This window comes from Neoarius graeffei, chromosome 7 (genome assembly GCF_027579695.1).
Source record: "Neoarius graeffei isolate fNeoGra1 chromosome 7, fNeoGra1.pri, whole genome shotgun sequence".
Classification (NCBI taxonomy): Eukaryota; Metazoa; Chordata; class Actinopteri; order Siluriformes; family Ariidae; genus Neoarius; species Neoarius graeffei.
Window position 1 is genome coordinate 5,307,784 of NC_083575.1, and position 19,048 is coordinate 5,326,831.

Sequence of the window (19,048 nt, forward strand, 5' to 3'; positions counted from 1 at the left end):
TTTTTTCCCACACGCTTCTTTCGACCCTGTTGACTATTTGCAATGAAACGTTTGATTGTTCGGTGATCACGTTTCAACATCTTCGCAATTTCAAGAGTGCTGCATCCGTCTGCAAGACATCTCACAATTTTAGACTTTTCAAAGTCTGTCAGATCTCTCTTCTGACTCATTTTGCCAGAGGAAAAGAGGTTGCCTAATAATTATGCACACCTGATATAGGGTGTTGATGTCATTAGACCACACCCCCTCTCATTACACAGATGCACAGCACCTGATATACTTAATTGGTAGTAGGCTTTCAAGCCTAAACAGCTTGGAGTGGGACAACATGCATTAAAAGGATGTTGTGGTCAAAATACTCACTTGCCTAATAATTCTGCACTCAGTGTAGATGCCACAACATGGCAGCAAACACTCCTGACACTTTGTATAAATACTGTAGTAAATAAAAAAGCTGTTGAAATCATCCATGTCTTCCCTCTTGCTGTTTCAAAATACTACCTGGCTTTTCATCAGAGATTGTTCATAAAATGTGCTTATGTCAACTCAAACTCAGTTTGTGCATGATTATTTCATTGTAACTATAATTTTAACCTCTCTTAAACGCTGTATCCTAAACTATGTTTACTTAAGGTAAATAGTAGGCTATATGCCCAAATACAGAGTACTTAAGATTTAAAAAAAAAAACCGCAATACGTACCGAACCGCAGACCTCAAACCGCAATACGTACCGAACCGCGACTTTTGTGAACCGTGCCACCCCTAGTCCAGACATTTTGTTCTGCTACCAACGAACTAACTCGTCAGGTCTCGTCTCTCGAGCCCGCGATGATTCCCGTGGGAAGGGCAACAACTGATACATTTTTACAAACAGCCAATAGGGAGGTTGCAACGTTCAGGCTCTTCTTTGCTCAGACACTCAGTAATTCACTTATCACATGGAGACGTGATAGTAGTCCACCCTCCCGCTCTCTCCATTCAGTCAGCGAACGTCACACAGGAAGTGAACCCCAGCGGGTCATAGAAACTTGCGCAGGAGAAGAATGACTTTCATTTGTAGGCTACGGAAACTTTGAGGAACGAAATAAAAACCGGTATTAACCGGTTACCATTATTTTTAATAAGCGTTTCTGTTCCGGAACATAAAAAAATAATAAAGTTTCTGGTTTCGTTTCTGTTCCATGTGAAATAGAAAAAGTTCCCGGTTTTCGTTTTCGTTCCTTGAACCGGTTCAAAGCCCTGGCCAGAACATTAAAAAGTAACGATAAATGGATGAAAAGTATGACGTGTGTGTGTTTTTTTTTTTTAAAGAATCAAAACTGTAATCATTGGCAAAACAGGTAAATGATCAACTTTGGCTCAGGTAAGAGGAACTCTGATTCAAAACACCACGCCCTCTTTCCAGCATGACACATACAGCTTTAGTGCTTACTGATAGGACACAGAATTTAGAATTTAAGACAAAAGATGATGAGCTCACTTTGATGGTTCTTTGCAGCTTCAGGATCTCCCCATGATCTCCGTTTTCTGCTCCAGACACTTTAGATGCCTATTTTATAAAAATATACAACTTCAGAAATCATATTATATCCATAAAAATGTCTACTCATGTATCTTAGATGGTCAGTAAAATCAGCTGAAGGAAGGAAGATTCTGGAACAAACAGCTCGCTAATTCACGTTAATGCGAGTAAGGCTCGGGAAGGCTACCTGGGCCACTCTCCTCCAATGAGCGACGTCCGCTTCCAGGCGCTGCACCTCATGGGACAGCCGGTTGATTTCCTGCTGCGACCACAGGACGTCGCTCAGGTCCACCTCGTCACCGTGGAAACCGTGATGACCAGCTGAGGGGTGGGACAGAAAAGAGGAGGAGGAGGAGCTTGTGGTGGTGGTGACGGTTGTAACAGGAAGCACGGCAGGATCGGAAGCGGAAGACGAGACGTCCTGGGCGGCGGCGGCGAGTCGGAGTTTCTGGACTTCATCCTGTAAACTGTTTTGTCTGGCTTTGAGGTGGCTGATGTCCACCTGGAAACGCAAACAAGAGAAAAGCATTAGTAGGCGGAGTCCAATTTTGCATGAAGACGGACAACTCGACAAAAACGAGAAAGAACTTCACCTCTTTCTGCTGCAGGATCGTCCTGTACTCCACCGACTGCTGCTTGACCTGGATCTCCGCTGCCTCCAACTTCTCCTCCAACTCACTGTTGATTCTCCTCAAGCGTTCATACTGGAACGGAAAATAGTTCACAGACCTCACGTTACCTCTCCACACCTGTAATTCGTTCCTGTCGGATGTACAGTCCGTCTCTCTGAGATGACGTAACCTGATGTGTGTAATTAAAGGAGTTGCTATTGTATCACTAAAACATGCTGCTACAGTGCCTTGAAAAAGTATTCATACCCCTTGAACTTTCACATTTTTCCACCTTACAACCACGAATTTAAGTTTTTTTTATTGAGATTTTATGTGATAGACCAACACAGAGTAGCACATAATTGTGAAGTGAAACGAAAATGATAAACGGTCTTCAAAATTTTAAACAAATAAAAATCTGAAAAATGTGGTGTGCATTAGTATTCAGCCCCCTGTACTCTGATACCTCTAAATACAATCCAGTGCAATCAATTGCCTTCAGAAGTCATCTAATTAGTTAAGAGTCCTACTGTGTGTAATTTACTCTCAGCATAAATACACTTGTTCTGTGAAGGCCTCAGTGGTTTGTTAAAGAACACTGAAGAACAAACAGCATCATGAAGACCAAAGAACTCACCAGACAGGTCAGGGATAAAGTTCTGGAGAAGTTTAAAGCAGGGTTAGGTTATAAAAAAATATCCCAAGCTCTGAACATCTCAGGAAGCACTGTTCAAGCCATCATTCAAAAATGGAAAAAGTATAGCACAACTGCAAACCTACCGAGACATGGCCGTCCACCTAAACTGACAGAGCGAGCAAGGAGCGCACTGGTCAGAGAAGCAGCCGAGAGGCCCATGATCACTCTGGAGGAGCTGCAGAAATCCACAGCTCAGGTGGGAGAATCTGTGCACAGGACAACTAGAAGTCGTACACGCCACAAATCTGGCCTTTTTGGAAGAGTGGCAAGAAGAAAGCCATTGTTGAAAGACAGGCATAAGAAGCCATGTAGGGGACACAGCAAACGTGTGGAAGAAGGTGCTTTGGTCAGATGAGACCAAAGTTGAACTTTTTGTCCTAAATGCAAAGCGCTGTGTGTGGCGGAAAACTAACACTGCTCATCACCCTGCACACACCATCCCCACTGTGAAACATGGTGGTGGCAGCATCATGCTATGGGGATGCTTTTCTTCAGCAGGGACAGGGAAGCCGGTCAGAGTTGATGGGAAGATGGATGGAGCTAAATACAGGGCAATCCTGGAAGAAAACCTGTTGGAGGCTGCAAAAGACTTGAGACTGGGAAGGAGATTCACCTTCCAGCAAGACAATGACCCTAAACATACAGCCAGAGCTACAGTGGAATGGTTTAGATCAAAGAATATTCATGTGTTAGAATGGCCCAGTCAAAGTCCAGACCTAAATCCCATTGAGCATCTGTGGCAAGACTTGAAAATTGCTGCTCACAGACGCTCTCCATCCAATCTGGCTGAGCTTGAGCTATTTTGCAAAGAAGAATGGGCAAAAATTTCAGTGTCTAGATGTGCAAAGCTGGTAGAGACATACTGTACCACAAAAGACTTGCAGCTGTAATTGCAGCAAAAGGTGGCTCTACAAAGTATTGACGCAGGGGGGCTGAATACTAATGCACACCACATTTTCAGATTTTTATTTGTTTAAAATTTTGAAGACCATTTATCATTTTCGTTTCACTTCACAATTATGTGCTACTCTGTGTTGGTCTATCACATAAAATCTCAATTAAAAAAAAAAAAAACTTTTAAGTTCGTGGTTGTAAGGTGGAAAAATGTGAAAAAGTTCAAGGGGTATGAATACTTTTGCAAGGCACTGTACATCATCATTACCCATCATTTGCCTGCAATAATAGACTCTCTTTTTAAAGTTCAAGTTCAGCTCGAACCACAGAGGTGAGAAAGCTCACACGAGAAACCGAAGCTGTCGGTATGTGAAAGGAATTCGGTTTTCAATGGGAATCGCAAAGAACACACACCTCGGATTTCTGTGTGGAGAGAGCCGCCTCCAGCTCCAGCAGTTTCGAGTTCGACACGTGCAGCTCGGTGGCAGCATCTGAAACACAGTCGCACACAATTCAGGAAGAAAGCTCAGTTAACAAATACAGGAAAAACAGTCCGACACATCAACGCCATCATAACAGCCCAACACAGCATCATGGATCTCAGGTCATTATTCAAAAGCAGAAAATGCTACAGGGCTTCAGAGTGAACTTGTTCAGAGTTTTCTCTGAAATCTTGTGGAATATATGAAATTACGGACATGCCACAGCAAGAAAAATGAAGACGAGTAGAAAACAGAAAGACACTTGAAGAACGCAGCTCTCCACCAAGAACAATTGATGACCCTTCCCCGATATGCAAATCTGCAACCGTAACCACTTTATATTTCTGGATACATTTACAAAATTTAGAATTGTGTGTGTAAACGTGCATCCCAAAAGGATTACGGAGACCAGTGAATGTGGATTGCGAGATATGGGCTGCGTCCGAAATCACTCGCTCATTACTCCTGATCTAGGGAATTCTATATAGAGGACGATATAGTGAGCTCATTGGTAAAACGAGAGAGAGAGAAAAAAAAAAAACCCACCACTTTGGGACACTACTCCGCTGCGCCGTTATTTACGTCATTACTGTGGCACAATTAAAACGTGCCAGATCAGTCGGCTGGTGGGTATTCAAAATAGATCCATATGATACAGAGCGTATTTCCCACATTAATAAATACAAAAGTACTTTCTGTCTGCTGCATCTTTCAGTTATTTTAAAATCAAGGCTGAATACTTACTTTCTTCTTTACCGCTAACTTTTATTACATCAAATTTGAGGCTTTTGATTAATTCCTCGCTCGGCAGTGTAACTTTTATACTTGCATTTTATCCATCATTCTATTTTAGCTTATTTTCTATTCTCTTACTACTTTTAATTGGACTTGAATGTCCGTTCACCCCAACACACCTTTTTTCTTTCCACACGACCGCAATGCACGAAGGGATACTAGGAGTCCACTACATAGGGTGTTAATAATTCTCACAGCACTACAAAATGGTGTCATGAGTGATTTCAGATACGGGGTTGGAATCACTGTATTTCTACACTGGCTATATTTTGTCACTGTTGAACTTTTCTGCCATCTACTGGATTTGAAAATGTATGGCAAACAGGGGTGTATCACCCGTGGGAGGGGCGTATCACCCGCGGGAGGGGCGTATCACCCGCGGGAGGGGCGTATCACCCGCGGGAGGGGCGTATCACCCGCAGGGGATGCGTACGTTTCATCCCCCCCACTTTTGTTGAAACACAATTTCATCCCCTGCACTTTTGTCAGATTAAAATGACATCATTACGAAAATTATACAGCTACTATAAAATGTGTAACAAGGAAGTAAACTATTGCCATAACGTTAGACAAAAAACAGCCACGCAACGGACTCAAAACAGTTTTTCTCACCCGACCAATCAGCAGTTGTGTGAATAGACCCCTTCACAGTAAACGTCATTCATACGCAAGAGGAAATTGCGCGCGCAGCCTGGACTCAAAAAAGACTCCGCGACGGTCAGACGAGAAGAAATATTTGGAAGAAATGCCTAGTTGTTGTGTTGTCGGGTGTCAGAATCGTAGCAGTGATGGGGTTAAAATGTACAGAATTCCAGCAGGATCTCACCCATTCCAAAAAAAATCACCGACGTCTATGACTACAAGCCATCAAACGTGTAGACTGGGATGAAAGCACCATCAAAAATGCGCGGGTTTGCAGCACCCACTTCATCACAGGTAAGATCAGGCTATTTATTAAATCTTTCTTTTTTATTCTTTCTAGTCTTCGTTTATTGATGTAGCAAAATACTTTGGTAACGTTTGTCTGATTAGCTGGTCATAGTTACACAATGTAATGAATATTGTTAGCATGTTAACTTAGCTTTGCATGCAATTGTGTTTGTAGGAGAGGTCTCGCTTGACTCAAGCAGTCCAGATTTTGTGCCATCATTATTTGCGTATGCCGAAAATCACCATTTTAAAGCAAGGATGGAAAGGTAAAATTGTGTGCCCTCACTCTAAATGCCAACTTACGTTGACTGCTCTAACCTAGCTCCCGCCCCGTTCAGTTTCATTTCTGCTCTCTGCCTCTCGCTTTTTACGCAGCTCTGATTTCTCTTAGCTGCACTCTTTACACTATCATTCCTTTCATGCCATTACCTCCTGCAAATTGCTGCTTAGTGTTGGTATTTGCTGTTGTAGTTAAAGCCACATTGCCATCACATCACTGGCATAATTTGATTAAAACAATTTCAGTGTAAAACACGTTCTGTCCATGCCCGCACATAACATAATCATATGCGTCTAAAGACTTGTAGGCACGAAGTTTTTCGTGGGCAGGGCTCGAAATTAACTTTTTTTCTTTATGTCCCCCAGTGGTCCCGAATTCTGTGTTGTATTGTCCCGAATGGAAGCAATAGTGTCCCCATTTTTTTCCTCTCTGAAATAACCAGTGATTAATATTATCATATGAAGTTACTATTATATTTGTAACTATGCGATTTTGAACCCTTTATATCATTTTTACAATAAGTCACAAGACATAAGCGACACATGTCCTATACATCATCTACTTCAAAATTACAGTTATTGCATTTTCAGTTTATTAAACTTTGGCAATCTCACTGTATGAATAGATACACGTTTAATTAAAGGGGCCAACTAGCTCATTCAGAAAATGTTTCAACTCCCTACATCTGCAGTACACTTTAGTTGAAAATAAGACCCCTTTTATGTTCATTTCATCTACTTATACCTTGAATATCTGTTGGCACTTATAAGGCCAACTTATAATTTTCACCATTACCGTTATCCATTTTTATGAACTTTCCGTTATCCATTTTTATAAACTTTCCGTTATCCATTTTTATGAACTTTCCGTTATCCATTTTTATGAACTTTCCGTTATCCATTTTTATAAACTTTCCGTTATCCATTTTTATAAACTTTCCATTATCCATTTTATGAACTTTCCGTTACCCATTTTATGAACTTTCGCTGCCGAAACGTGGGTGCGAATGTTAGCAACATCAGCATAGTGCCAGCTCCGAGCCTAGTTGTGCTGCTGACTGACTAAACTTTCTGAACGAGAAAGACACCAAGAAAACTCACTTATTCTGTTGAACGGTATCTTCCGTCAATATCATCCACATCATTCCTGTTGTATTTTATAACGTGTCTAACAGTGTTCATTAAGTTCATTCAGTTGCTAGCGTTGCCTGCAGACCAGGCGATGACACTTTGGATCCTGAAGGTCCCGGAGACGTTATGTCTGGGCTTTCAGTTTCTTCCCCGCGGTCGGTCCACTTCAACCACTTCAGCATTTTTGTTCTGGCAAGAGTCGGCGCAGCGTGTGCGCTAGCAATTCCATTCCAAGTCCATATAATGCGGACTCCGGCCGAAGATTCTAGAACAGAATGCGCTGCTCTGTAGCCTACTGATGCAGGTGCATCGAAAGTGTAGCTACTATGTATTTTTCGCTGTTAAGGTTTTAAAATTAAAATTGACAAATTAGGTGAATGTCTACGCATGTGTTACGGCTTTGTAAATAATATTAATGTAGAACTTTTTTTCTAGATCTATTTTTTCCATTGTCCCGGGATTGTCCCAGATATGATAATTTTGTGTCCCGATGACATTTTTTATGGTCCCCGGGACATCGGGACACCGTTAGTTTCGAGCGCTGTTCGTGGGTGTACACTGAAGTCTTGTCAATAAGGTACGAGTATATATCTGGCCATTGTATACCAGGGAACTTACTAACATCGTCCGTCCACTCTTTAATTAAATACGGATCCGGTAGGCGATGTCCACTTGTTAGAGTTAACTTATTTATGTAGCATTCTCGATCTTGTAACGACAATTGTTTTGCATAATCTGACAGCTCATAATGCCGGTCTATGGGCAGCGCCATTGTTTCTGAGTCCAGGCGCATCCTAGCAACGGTCGGTTTGTTTACAAACATATGAAGGGGTCTATATAATAGCCAGTTTGCGTAGCGTGCCGAAAGCACTCAATAATACAGTATCTGTCTGCAGAGCCAACACCAGTTTTACCGCTCCTGATTCACCGTTCCAGGTTTGACGTCGCATGCGGTGCTTACTGTGCCTGGCTCTGCAGACAGACCCTTCTCAAAGCGCTTACGATGCCGTGGTTCAAACAGTTGTCCCAGGTGCCATGCCCTAAAAGATGGTGTTAATTTCCATAGGACTATTAATGCTGTCCTCTTTTGTCGTGCAATATTGACAAGGATGCAGAAAAGGAAAAGGCAGGGGACGATTGACTCCATTTTCAAGAAGACCCAAGTAAGTTGACTATATTACCCCTGCACCCACAGGCTCGCAAACGTGCCACTGGTCGCAAGTCACAAACTGCTGGTAATTTGTGTTACATGGTGAAAAATGGCCATTTTTTGATATTTGGGTATGTCAACAAGCTACTCAAGGGCTTTCAGAAAATGTCTTCCTTTCTCATCAATTATCATCCATTAACGAGAAAATGCTAATTAAGCATTAGGAAATAATAGGAAAATGAGTTAAAAGATAGAAACGTTTTCTCAAAATGGAACACCGTCAGAAGATTGTTTGTAAAAACCTTAATATTTTACCTAACTAAGTTCTGTTTGTTGCATATTGGAGAGGAGAGTCTGCTCTATCAAATGCACTAAGTCACTTTTCCCTATCTTAAAGGGAAAGGGTTGATGTGGCAAGCGGAACATGAGTAAGAAAATACGCAACCCTGTTTCCCTGAAAACGTAAGGTTTCTAATAATGCTGTCAAGCGATTAAAATATTTAATCGCGATTAATGTCGTGACTGTCATAGTTAACTCGCGATTAATCGCAATTTAATCGCACATTTTTGTCACATGAAAAAACATGTAATTCTCTTATCAGCATAAAAAAGTGAATGGGCTTGCTCACCGTTCGAACTACGGGGGTACTCGGGGGATCCGAGATCCCCTGAAACAGACATGAGATCCCTTGAAAACATGATTTGGGAAATGTTGGGGGGTCTCTAAAATATTGGCAAAATGATGTTTATTGACATAGCAATCGTGTGTAACGGGAAACATTTGCATATCCGAAGTGAGTGCGCGATGGAGATCCACGTTCTGAGACAAGCGCAAGCACCCCCCCAAGGGAAAAAAGGGACCCCCCCGAAAATATCGGCATAGTTCGAACACTGGTTGTACCAATGTTTTTTTTTTAATTGCAGAGCATAACACGTCTTGTCACAGCCACTGCAAAGTGGGGCTGGAGCCGCCGATGGGAAAACGAAACCTAAGCCGAGCACCGTGGCTCTTCGGGGGAGGGCAGAGAACTCTGGCTGTGCGGGGCGTGGCATTACAGTCTAGCTGCTATCGTTAGTCTCTGTTCCAAGTTCCTGGCAGTTTCAAAAGCTTATGAAAAACTTACATCATGTCACAGAGCTTTAATCTCGCGATAAAAAAATTATCGCCGTTAAAATTGAGTCAAGTTAACGCGTTAATAACGCGACATTTTTGACAGCACTAGTTTCTAATAATGACTCAATGTCACCAGGCAAGTTCAACCAGTCAATTTTGCCTCTTTTCTGATGTGTGTGCCTACTTTAAACAGTTAAAACAAGTTTACAGAGTAAAGATTCCACACATGATGTCTTCATGGTCTACATTTTCAAGAATGTAATTCTGATCCTTATCTTGTGTCATTTCTATGCCAACATATATAACACAACCGGCTGGAATGACAGCAAGATCCTTACATTTCTTATAAAGAGAGCCTTTCCTAGTTTCTTTGACAAGCTCAAAATAAAACCCTCTGAGAACCTTTGTACCAGCAGCATATGTGTGTCCACTATCAACAACATCTTTCTCCAAAATCTCAACTCGGTCAACAGAGGTAAACAGACAATAGTCCCTCAGGGACTCAACATTGGGTTGTATGGCAACAACACTGCCCTGGAATATCAGCTCATGCATCGGGTTTTCATAGCTACTCTCAATTTCTGAAGAACTTCCCACTATATCGTCTACCCAATCATCATCCTCCAGGTCTGATGAATGGCTTCTATGGAGCACTTGCATGTGACGTCACAGCCGATCCAGATTGTGACAGACGCCATCTTGTCGGTCAAACGCCATATTTCCACCTTCTACTTCTGGTTCTACTTCTGCTTTTACTTCTACCTTTTCTTCTGGAAAACCCTACTATATACAATTCTACTACAACGGCTGCGGCTACAAGCTCTCCCTACCTGTGCACATTTTTAATGTTTTTTGTGTGTATTTTTGCGTGTTGTTTGTCTGTACCGGACTTCAATATCCACTACAACCGTATGGACTTACTGGACATTGGTTTCCAGCAGAAAATGACGGTTTGTAGCGATTTCCATCGCATGCACAACATTCCGGACGAGATAGCGAGACCAGCGGGGTCTCCGTGGATTGTTATCGGAAGCAAAGCGAAGGAGGCAGCGTCGGGAGAGGAAGCAAAAGAGAGGCTGCAGGCAGAGCCGGCCTGTTGACTAAGCTCAGAAAACAGCCACTCAAATCTCCACTGCCAAGCCTCTACCTCTCCAACGCCAGATCCATGGTAAACAAGACGGACGATTTGGAATTACAGCTGGAATTACCTTATTCTATAATCGGCTGGTCAGTGCTATACTAGACACTGATATAAATAGTATTAGTACTCAATACTTAAGTGACTTACCCATCCAATGAGGATTGTTATTTTCTTGTTTACAAGATACCACATCTGAGTCGCTGACAAATCCTGAATTTCTGTAAAGATAACTGTCCAGAGATTTATAAGCACGCAGTGCTTCACCACTGAACAGCGAGGGAAAGTTAATGAGGTAATTATACACGTCTGGGTATTCCACCTCTGGCAGTTCAAAATCCACTGACACGGTCGTGAAAACTCCGTCCGGTAAGCCATAAGGGTCACTAATCTGTAGATCGTTTATTTTAGACATATATCTAGTTATCTGTTCATTAGAAAAATGAGCCGTGTAGTCCGTCGGTTGAAATTGATCCATTCTGTACACGAGTGCAGCAGTATTCAGCTGTGTTTTTTACCGACAAGATGGCGGCTGTGTACTTTCCGGTCACGTGACTGCAAGATCTCTATTGCCTCCACTGAATTGAGGTGACCCACATGGTAAAATGGCTTCCTGGGCTTTATGGCTTCACTAACAGTGACATCTGATGTCAGAATAATGAACTAGACTGAAATGCTGCTGACAGAAACAGTGAAAACAGCTATCACCAAACCACCACCTCCACCGCCGCCTGCTCCCCCACTGACTTATTTTCTTTTTCATCAGCCAGTACCATTACTATTAAGTGTGTTGCTTTGAATTTGGTGTCATTTGAAAGCTAACAAAACAAGCTTCAAAATGACATCTATCTCCCCTCCATAGCTTTCCTACTTCTCAAGAAAATTGCAATTGAATGACGAAAAAACATCATGAATGTAACAAATCCACCTTTTTCAATACAGCAGTATGTGACTCACGACCCACTACTTTGAGTAGCCTACTGCTCAATCACTCAACCACTGCACTCATTTCAAGATCGAGGATCCGTGGTGCACCAGTTTTATTTAAGGCAGCATTGATTGAAATGCTTAATGTTAGTAGCATACTAGCCGGCTAGAGAGAGAGAGGCAATATTAGCTATGCTAATGTGACTCGTGTGATTATCAAACGTTGAATGATCTATACACTGTGTATGACTTCTTGGGCTATGTGAAATTTTTGGTTTTGTTTATATCAGTGTATACCAGTGTAGGCAGCAATACTGACATCTCTGTTATAGAACAGTATCCTGTTACCGAGAATTATCACTCAATACTTTTTGCCTTCACTTACTGAATAATTACATAGCCCTGGCAGTAACAACACCAAAACCCAACATGATAGATCTCTGCATGAAATGCAGAACTTCGCTGGAGTCAACTGGATTTATAGGCCTTCTGCTGTCCTCCCTTTCATTTGCATCCATGGACCACGGGTATGAAAAAGTTCCATATCGGTCATTGACAGCACATCACAGTGTACACGCCGGGCGTGTATATAGCCATAAACCGATTTCTAATGATATGGCTTCCCCATTCCAGAACACCACCACTTTTGGAAAGCTTGATACGCCCCTGATGGCAAACGCCATGTGAAAATAAAAACTCGTGAATCTGCCCCGTGATTTTGATCCACTCAAACTGAACAGGTTCTACTTTGGCCCACATGACACCCTTCCACCAAGTTTGATAGAAACCAGGTTGGTAAATTTTACACAATCCTGCTTCCGAGCAGATCAAGAAACCTCACTGAAAACAAATAAACTCCTCGATGAAGATAAAAACGTGACTACCGGATATAAATAATTAAAAAGAAACCTGGATAAGACATTTCTGCTTTATTGTATGATGTGTGTGAACATGGAGCAGTGTAACACTGTACAAAAAAGAAAGCAAGCTGTGGTGTGCATGTGCGAGAGTGAGCCTTGTTTTTATGTTAAATCACAGACTTCAATACAAATACTTTGAAATAGACTATTTTTCATTTTTGTATCCTGAGTCTGACCTTTACACGTGAAACCTCCGATCCGTTCCACCCTGCAGAGGCATTTCAGCTGTTACACACACGCCGCTTTAAATAACTCCACTATTCCTGTCAGAGCAAACACGAAAGCCAAATTCATACACTTATTTCTCAGAAACATCCACATACGTGTGTCGTACATGCATTCAAACCAAACAAGTGACTACACGTTCATTCTCCTCTTCCAACAATGCTTTAGAATGCCTGTATTCTCACCACATTCAGTTCTGAGCTGTGCTCTTTTGTCCTTTTATCACACACATCAGCACATTACACTCAAACAAACAAACAATCGCTCCACATCAAGTCAAAGCAGATCAGCTGTGTTCCTTTTTCTGGTCCTGAAACCGACTTGTCCATTGAGCAGCTACGAATGAAAAATTACATCCTGAACTGCTGATTTGTTGAAAGTGTTTTAGCTTGGCATGTCATGATAGAACGTGCGGCAATAAATCGAGAGACGAATTTATGACTATTCGAATCGATGATTGGGGGAAAAAAACAAAAACGTGATTGTCAGTATGCGTAATATTTGTTTTTCCTCACTGTAAAGGCCTCTGCATGCTCTTGCGACAAGGCTTTTGCAGATAGCTTTTCGCAGACAGTTGTAATTTATTGTTGAGCGGGGGAATAGGCGTGCGCGATGTTATTCACCGGCACAACGCAAGGGGGCGCGAAGTCGCTAGGAGTAGTTGGTGGGTGTGGTTAGTGGAGTGTTTATCCTCCGGTTACTTATAATGACTAGAACTTTTTTTTTTATAATGACTAGAACTGGAGTTGTATAGATGTCCGTACTTCCTCACTTCCTCAAATCAACCGCTCTTCATGCTGCTCCATCTTCGCTCGTGTTTTTAAAAATGCCGGTCGTGAAAACAAAACAAACCGGGAAAGTAGGGAAGCGGAAGTGCGTGTACAGCGGGTAGAGTGGACCAATCAGGGCCCTCGTCTGCGGCGCTGTCTGCGAGGCTTCTGCGGTGGTCACAATTTTTGGGAGGTGCGTGCAGAGCGTCTGCGAAGGTGGGGGGGCTACGCAGACACTGTCTGCGACGCTATCTGCGAGGACTGGGTTGTCAGCATAAATTGGCCTTAATTGTGTTTCTTACACAGCAGAGGGCGCAGTAACAGTCTTTACCCCAACCTTTCCAAATGTGGGGAAATTATTGTTGGTTATTAAGAAAATTAAACTTTTTTTTTTCCCCTTAACAAAAGGAACATTCCAGTTGAGAAAATAAGTGTTGCTTTTTGGTAATAAAATTTTCATTCAACATTTTCCCGCAAAAAAAAAAAAATCACAGGAAAATCAAATCCTGAATTGAACTGAAAAGTGAATCGGGTGAATCATTACAGGCCTTGTTTCAGCTGAAACAAGCAAAAGCATTGTAGCACAAAGATCATCGTTAAATGGTCGAGCGAGCAGCACAATGAACACACTCTCTCTCTCTCTCTCTCTGAGTTAAGATGCTCTTAGCTTGAAGAGGCTTTTGAGAAACCCACCCCTGTGCAGTTGTGCGAGGAGAGATGCGAGCTGAAAATAATCACACACATGAGAGAAAGCACTTTGTCTTAAATCCCTGGTGAGGGAAAAAATAATAATAATAATTCTTCCTCATCCAATCAACTGCAGTGTTACATTTAAGTGGAAGCAGATGAGTGGAAAAAAAAAAACAACAACAACATGTGTGATTGCACTCATGACCAGGCTGTGTTCAAAAATCACAGACCAAACCGTTAAACCCTCAAAAGAACATGATTTTTTTTTCATCCACCTCACATAGGTGTGAGGTAAAGAATCAACTTCTGATTTCTTTAAAATTTGATTTTCATTAAAATATATAACTTCAATAATAAATTAATTGAATTTATGAATATCAATGTAAAATTATTTAATTAATAATTCTTCTTTTGGCTGCTCCTGATTAGGGGTCGCCACAGCAGATCTTTCGTCTCCATTGCTCCGTCTTCCACATCCTTCTCTACCACACCTGCCACTTTCATGTCCTCTCTCACCACATCCACCACATTGGCCTTCCTAGTTTTCGTTTGCCTGGCAGCTCCATCCTCAACATTCTCCTTCCAACATGCTCTGCATCTCAGTCTCATCTCTCTTAGCTTCATTCCCAAGCTCTCCACATGTCCTCGTTCCATCGCAAACCTTAACATCCTCAACTCCGCCACCTCCAACTTTGCCTCATGTCTCCAATCCAGACATCACAGCTGGTCTCACTACTGTCTTATGCATCTTACCTTTCACTTTTGCTGGGACTTTCCTATCATAAATGACTCCTGAAATCCTTCTCCAACTGCTCCACCCTGCCTGCTCTCTCTTTCTCACCTCACTATCGCAGCCCCCATTTTCCTGCACAGTTGACCCCAGGTACTTGAATTCACCAACTTTCTTTACGTCTACTCCTTGCATCTTCACTACACTCATCCCCATTCTCACTGATGCACATATATTTAATTAATAATTATCACGCAAAAAAAAAAAAATCCTAGGAAGTATAATAATAATAATAATAATAATAATAATAATAATAAATATATTTTAAAATACATACATCTATACTTTAACAAAACACTGAGGTAAAAAAAAAAAAAAAACCATAAATAATTACAATTTTCAGTTTCTGAATAGAATTTTCATTTCTATGAGATGAGTGCGAGATCTTCAAATGCTTTGCCCGTTGATGACTCAAAACACTGACTGACTACATAACAGATATTCACAAATCCAGCCATCACACAATTATCAGTGTGTCTGAGGCAAGCAAGAGAGAAAGACAGCGAGAGCGAGAGAGGACACTGAATCATTAATCGACACAGCAAGACATGAAGTAACTGTAGCTGTTTCTGCTCTGCTGGAAGCTCCGGATCAAAGTTCTCACTCAGCACTGGACACGAGGCTTCAACACACACACACACACACACACACACACACACACACAGCCCTCGCTGCACAAAGTCACAGCTCTGACTTCCACATGACAGAAAATAGATCAAACACACACCCTGACATGAAGCACGAATGTTCTGATTATCACAATATCACATGTTCACTATATCTGTATCACGGATCTGGGACTGGCTGCCCAACAACTTGGTTAATTATCTCATCTCTAGCCACTTTATCCTGTTCTACAGGGTCGCGGGCGAAAGGCGGGGTACACCCTGGACAAGTCGCCAGGTCATCACAGGGCCGACACATAGACACAGACAACCATTCACACTTACGCTCAATTTAGAGTCACCAGTTAACCTAACCTGCATGTCTTTGGACTGTGGGGGAAACCGGAGCACCCGGAGGAAACCCACGCGGACACGGGGAGAACATGCAAACTCCGCACAGAAAGGCCCTCGCCGGCCACGGGGCTCGAACCCGGACCTTCTTGCTGTGAGGCGACAGCGCTAACCACTACACCGCTGTGCCACCCTGGTTAATTATCCAACTTCTAATCCATTTCTTCTGATTGTTGTTTTCTGGAAGGAGACTTTCAGAAGCAGGAGTCTCTCGTCTCAGAGCTTTGTAAAGCTGTAGATTAATTATTATAACAAATTTCAACACTGCAATCATTGGCAAGTTGCTGTGGTACAAGCAAAATAAAACACTTTGAAAACATGCCATTACGGGAAGTGGGTTTTCCAATATCAGCATGCGTTTTAATCCTTTTATATAAAGGGATAAAAAGTGAATTAAGTGATGCTGATGTGACCAAGCGGAGACTGTAGCACAATGACTGACACAACCAGGTGTCCAAATGTCTTTAAAAAGACGGAAAGTAAGGAGAACTACTGATAATACCGCGGTATGATTATATCACGATAAGGGTAGGATTCTGTGGTACCGCCCAACCCTGAACGAAGGGGTGTGGCCAAACCACACGTCATCATGGTCTTTTAACCTAGAAAGCTGGCGGCTCAGCTCCAGAACTCACCTCCAACTTCTTCCGTTCCTTCCAGAAGGATGTCTTTGGTGAAACTGGAGATTTGTCCGGTGAAAGAGGATAAACTTCCGCCGACCTGCCCGAGAGACTGACCGAGGCCCGAGCCCAAACCCCCCAACCAGGACGCCATGACCGGCGGCTCTCTCTCTCTCTCTCTCTCTCAGCCTCAGTGTGGAGGTTTACATGGACAGGATGAACCCCAGCCACCTTCAGATGTTTTTGTTCCTCAAACAGCCGCTGCTTCTGCTAGCTGGAGCTCTGTTATTGTTCTCATCAGCGCGACTGAGGTTTCAACCAAAAAAACCATTCGTTTATAGAAACCTGTTCCCTCAGAGTGACTGAATTAGAGCCGGAAGTCTGCACGAATCACCGCGGTTCCGTGTACACACTGTTCCGGACTCCAATAAGAAAGAAATCCGCTTTGTTTTGGTTCGCTTGTGCCGATACTGCCACCTCGACTTCAGCCATCACCGGACACACTCGTCAGAGGGGACGTGGCCACGCGCAGAGCATCATGGGAACCTGGCGGACCAATAGAATGGCTTGGGGAGCAGTGACGTCAAGACTGATGCCGGAAGTGAAAACGCTTTTTTTTTTTTTCCTTTCACGTCAACAATAAAAATTAAGTTAGGAAAAAGTATCATATACAGATACACTAAGTAAATAATTGTCATTTTTTTATTTTTATATATGAGTGATTCCACGCTTATGGGTACTGAAATGGGGACATGAACTTATTTTTAAAAATTCACCTAAAACCATTTCTTTTTTTTTACCATCAGGTCACAAAACATGTAATCTTTAATGAATATGTTAAAAGATAACTTTAATTTTCTGAGATGTAATAAAACATATTTATATGCCAAAGTCAGAACGTAACAGAAGTGTTGTGGACATATATATTCTCAATTTTAACAATGTAGAATTACTTTTTGAAACATAGGAAGGTGATGTTTTAGCAAATATAATTAATAAACGTGTAGTAGAATAAACATACACATTCAATAAGATTAACATGGTATAGAGCTAGATTGTAATTAATTTGTAACAGACGCGAGATGGACAATCGTAACAGAAGTAATGTAACAGACATCATTTTGGAACTCATAGGCTTGACTTTGGCATATAAATATGTTTTATTACATCTCAGAAAATTTAAGTTATCTTTTAACATATCATTCATTAAAGATTACATGTTTTGTGACCTGATGGTAAAAAAAGAAATGGTTTTAGGTGAATTTTTTAAAAATAAGTTCATGTCCCCATTTCAGCCAGTGTTGCCAGATTGGGAGGATTTAAGTGCATTTTGGCGGGTTTTGAACATATTTTGGGCTGGAAAACGTCAGCAGTATCTGCCAACACTGATTTCAGTACCCATAAGCGTGGAATCACTCATATATAAAAAAAATATATATAATTTATAATCACCATTCACGCCATGTCTAAAAGTATGTGCACCCCTGACTATCACGTCTACTGTACAGCTATGTGGTTCTTCCTCAAACTGTTACCACGAAGTTTTTAGTCCACAGTTGTATAGTGTGTGTGTGCTGCAGAGCGACAGTTTCCCTTCCCTTCACTGCAACGAAGACGCCTAATAAACCTGTTCCAGTAGGACAACGCCAACGCCCCAGGCTGTGCACAAAGCGAGCTCCATGAACACAGTTAGCGCGAAAGTGGAAAAACTCGAACTGGAACACCCAGACCTCCTCAACATCAGAGCCTGACCTCACACAAATCCCCAAAAACTCATGGAAACCCTTCCCAGAAGAGTGGAGCTTATTCCAGCAGGACTCCATCTGGAATGGGATGTTCACATACTTTTGGCCATACAGTGTATAATTACTTGAACAGAAATGTTTCAAACAAACTGCAGGAAAATGGGGGCTGTGATAGTGAGATGAGAAAGAGAGTGCAGGCAGGGTGGAGAAGGATTTCAGGAATCATTTGTGATAGGAAAGTCCCAGCAAAAGTGAAAGGTAAGATGTATAAGACAGTAGTGAGAGCAGCTGTGATGTATGGATTGGAGACAGGAGGCAGAGTTGGAGGTGGCGGAGTTGAGGATGTTAAGGTTTGCGATGGGAGGTTGGACAGGATAAGGAACGAGTACATCAGAGGGACAGCACATGTGGAGAGCTTGGGAATTAAGCTAAGAGAGATGAGACTGAGATGGTCTGGGCACATCCTGAGCATGTTGGAAGGAGAATGTTGAGGATGGAGTTGCCAGGCACACGAAAACGAGGAAGGCCAAAGAGGAGATACATGGCTGTGGTGAGAGAGAACATGAAAGTGGCAGGTGTGGTAGAGAAGGATGCGGAAGAT

The 19,048-nt window shown here is 42.1% G+C and overlaps 1 protein-coding gene across 2 annotated transcripts in view; it reads right to left on the reverse strand.

Moving 5' to 3' along the window:
• The window catches only part of trip11 (thyroid hormone receptor interactor 11), a 47,204-nt gene extending 29,984 nt beyond the window's left edge, over positions 1–17,220 (reverse strand). For both annotated transcript variants that reach the window (XR_009654995.1, XM_060925195.1), the window contains exons 1-5: positions 16,718–17,220; positions 4,140–4,216; positions 2,117–2,227; positions 1,711–2,025; positions 1,482–1,550 (exon numbers count right to left, since the gene is read on the reverse strand). Coding sequence is in view for 1 of the 2 variants with exons in the window: in XM_060925195.1 (XP_060781178.1) it covers positions 1,482–1,550; positions 1,711–2,025; positions 2,117–2,227; positions 4,140–4,216; positions 16,718–16,856 (711 nt within the window). In the remaining variant the exon portion in view is untranslated. The remainder of the gene's footprint in view (positions 1–1,481; positions 1,551–1,710; positions 2,026–2,116; positions 2,228–4,139; positions 4,217–16,717) is intronic.
• Between the last annotated feature and the right edge of the window lie 1,828 nt (positions 17,221–19,048).